The following is a 3667-nucleotide window of genomic DNA, read 5'->3' on the forward strand; positions in this document are numbered from 1 at the left end:
TCATGGATCCTCCCGGATAGATATCATTCCCCCAGTACCAACACGCCAACACATTCCTAAATTCAGCGCATTACGGGCAGTTAACAACCCTCTCCATACCTAAGATAGATTACCTCATATTGAAGCTTGTAGAAAATCACTCGAACGGAAATATTTGCCATGGTAAATCTTATATAGCAAAGTGTTTTTTTCATGTAGTAGACGTCATCCCTGCTTAGTTAGCAATACATTATTAAAAGGCTACAAGTCCCTAAATCCAAGTCCACCTCTATGCTTGCTTCGACAATTCTTTCTGTCATTTCATCCAATGAATTTGTCAATCAGAGTTCTTTTGTCCCCGTCAAAATCGTGCTACCAAACGACTTAAATCTTGACATAAAAATTTAGGCAACAAAAAATAAGAAATCGTATAGACGGGCATAGATGTAACAACAAATTTAATCAAATTCTCTTTCCTTGCAAATTATAGTGTGCTTCTTCTCCAGTCTTGTAATTTCTGAGACACTTTATTTCTAATATCTGAAAATATTTGTGCTTTGGATCTCGATATCAAAGATGGCAAACCGAGATATTTATCTTGCAAACCCACACTACCCACTTGCAATTTATCAGCCAGAACACTACACAGATCTGTCGGTATATTGCTGCTAAAAAACAATGACGATTTCTCCAAATTAATGAGTTGACCGCTAGCATTTCCATATAACCATAAAATTTCTATAAAAACATCACATTCTTCTAGGTTTGCTCTAAAAATACCAGCGAATCATCTACAAAGAATAAATGTGAAACTCGGGGTCATGCTCGACTAATACGCAAACCATTAAGCTCACATCCTACCCCATACCGATTAAGAATATTACTAAAACCTTCTGTACAAAATAAAAATAGGTAAGGAGAGAGTGGGCATCCTTGCCTTAATCCACGGGATGGACGGAAAAAACCTTTAGGCTCACCATTAATAATGATAGAATATGATACAGTAGTTACACATTTCATAATCCATGAAATCCATTGTAAAGGAAAGCCCAACACCAACATCATACTGTTAGCAAAAAGCCAACTCGTAGTACTCGACAAGTCGAGGTCGAACCCACAAGGACTAGAGGTTTAAAGTGAACGAAATTGATTGTGAAATTCAATTCGGAAAGCAATAGAAAGATTGGTTTTGGTTTCAATTAAAAGGAACACACAAACAAACTATTAATTAAACACGCTACTTGATTAAAACAATTAACTAACAATCAACTAATTAACACAAGATTTAAATTAATAAGAGTAAAAGCTTAGAGGTTGCTAGTCATGCCAAAGTAATAACTAGGCGGTTCGGGTCAAGGTAATTGGATTCTAGGTCGGGTCAAGCTATTCTACGGAACCAATTCCGCTCTCTCGAGCCGGAAGTGAACGAGTCGAATCTTGATTAACAATACCGAAATCTAATCCACTCTCGTGCTCATAGATTTCAATAAAACTAATCAAGTCAACTAATCAAGCAAACTTCACAACCGAGATAATCCTAAATCACGCTAGTGCATCTAGGATTAAACCTTGTACTCCCTTAGGTATAATCTAATTAGTTAGCTCTCGCCCTCCTAACTAAATCACAAATCATAGATTAAGAGATCACTTTAATCTAACCAACTCAATCCAAAACCCTAACCCTAATCACCTATCAAAGCAACATGGCAATCATAACAACCCCTAAACAAAGTGTTTAGCCACTAACCATCATCATAACACAATTAATTAAACAATAACAAAGATTAAGCATAGAGTAAAGATTTAGTACCTTGGAATAATAAATGAACCTTAAAAGCATGAACTAGATAATGAAGCTTCAATAATTAAACTAATACTTGTATTGAATAACTTTCCCAAAGTAGCAAAATCTGGAAATAACTTTAAGAACACAAAGAACTATGATGATCTATTACTAGAAATAGTAAGAACAATAAGAACAATACTAATAATTTGAGAGAAAAGTTGTTGCTACAATAATGAAGGTGACAATGATTCTCTATCAAATCACACTTAACCTAAAAAGGAGATAAAATGGTTTATATAGTGTTTACAAATGAGGAAATAGGAGACAACTCATAAAAGTGTGCTTGGCCAAATGAGGAAACCATGTGCAAGTGTTGAGCAAAAATCTGAAGCCATCCTTTTTTCTCTTGTCTCGAATCGAGACTTGCAACTTAAGGAGTTGTCTCGATTCGAGACAATCATGGGAAAAGCTATTGCCTTGGCTTCCTTGGTGTCTCGAATCGAGACACTCTCTTAAGTGGGATGTCTCTATTCGAGACATCCTTTAAAGGGGGAGATCGAACTTCGCTTGCTTCCGACTTTCGCACTCGACTTCCTCTTTTGATGATTCTTCACTCTTTTGGCCTCAAAACGCTCCGTAATGCTCTTGATTCCCTGAAACATACGCACCCGCTATAAGGTGTACATTTTTATAGAAAAGCGAGGTGAAAACATACAAAAGCATACGAAATAGCACTATAATTATAGGAGTATTTCACTCCTATCACATATGTCTCAAATATTGTCATTTCACCTGATCATAAGCGTTAGACATGTCCAATTTCAATGCTAAATCAAAACACTTGCCTTGTCAACGCTTTTTTCAATGCATGTATAAGCTCATGTGCCACTAAAACATCATATGTTATTAATCTACCACGTATAAATGCACTTTGATTTAGGCTAATAATTCGGGGTAATAATCGTTTCAAACGTCAAGCTAAAACCTTTGATGTGATTTTGTAAAATATAGAGTATAGATTAATGGGTCTGAATTGATGAACATATTGTACCGAAGTGATTTTGTGAATTAATGAGATATTATATGATTAAACCCACTTCTAGAGTGTTTTAATTTCATGATAATTCGTTAATGTATTGGATTCGTTGATTGCATTTGAAACGAAAAATAGAAAAGAAAATGAAGATATTGCAAAGTATGGAATTAAAGAGAGTGAATGGATGGAAAATAGATTTGAAATTCTGGGTAATCAAAATGAAATTGGATTTATTGAGGATAAGAATTAGAAGTACCAAAACAATTGGTAATGAGATCAAGTTTCATGGTGAAATTCTAGATGCAGAGAATTAATTGTTTTAAGCAGAAATTAAGCAAAAACAAATAGACAGAAAATCAAGACTCTATAAAAATGTAAAATTTACAAAAACTTATAAAGACGAATAAATTGCTGAGAAATCCCATCGGAAATTACTAAATCCTAAATTTTCAAACGGAAAAATAGCCTAAACTGCAAATTTCCTTCTATTTTGAAAAGAACTCTACATTGTCATTCAATTTTTTGTTGTTCAAATATCTTATAGGAAATTCTCCAGACTAAGAACATATTTTGATTGAGAATTCAGGATTTTAATTTGATTTATATTCATATTTTCATGCCTAACAACTTGCGATTTATTTTGATTGATGAAAATAAGTTGAAGTAAAAAGATCAAGAAAAGAGTAGAGAGATAGGTGAGAAAATATAGAAAAACACGCGTGTTTTTAAAAAATAAAGTGTTGATTTGACTCTTTAGATGTGAAGAGTCAAAGTGACTTTATATATTTATTTTTAAATATAAAGAGTCCATTGGTGTAATATCCCGTTTTTTTCATTTGGTTTTCAGTGATCGTTTCGATGTGATT

The 3667-nt window shown here is 33.7% G+C and overlaps 1 protein-coding gene across 1 annotated transcript; it reads right to left on the minus strand.

Annotated features, from left to right (window-relative positions):
• LOC126664387 (uncharacterized) lies at nt 1–1044 on the minus strand. The gene is made up of 3 exons (XM_050356759.1): nt 848–1044; nt 506–749; nt 1–99 (listed from the first exon to the last, which is right to left on the minus strand). Exons 1-3 carry the CDS (start codon nt 1042–1044, stop codon nt 1–3), a joined length of 540 nt encoding a protein of 179 aa, XP_050212716.1.
• Between the last annotated feature and the right edge of the window lie 2623 nt (nt 1045–3667).

This window comes from Mercurialis annua, linkage group LG1-X (genome assembly GCF_937616625.2).
Source record: "Mercurialis annua linkage group LG1-X, ddMerAnnu1.2, whole genome shotgun sequence".
In the NCBI taxonomy this organism is placed as follows: Eukaryota; Viridiplantae; Streptophyta; class Magnoliopsida; order Malpighiales; family Euphorbiaceae; genus Mercurialis; species Mercurialis annua.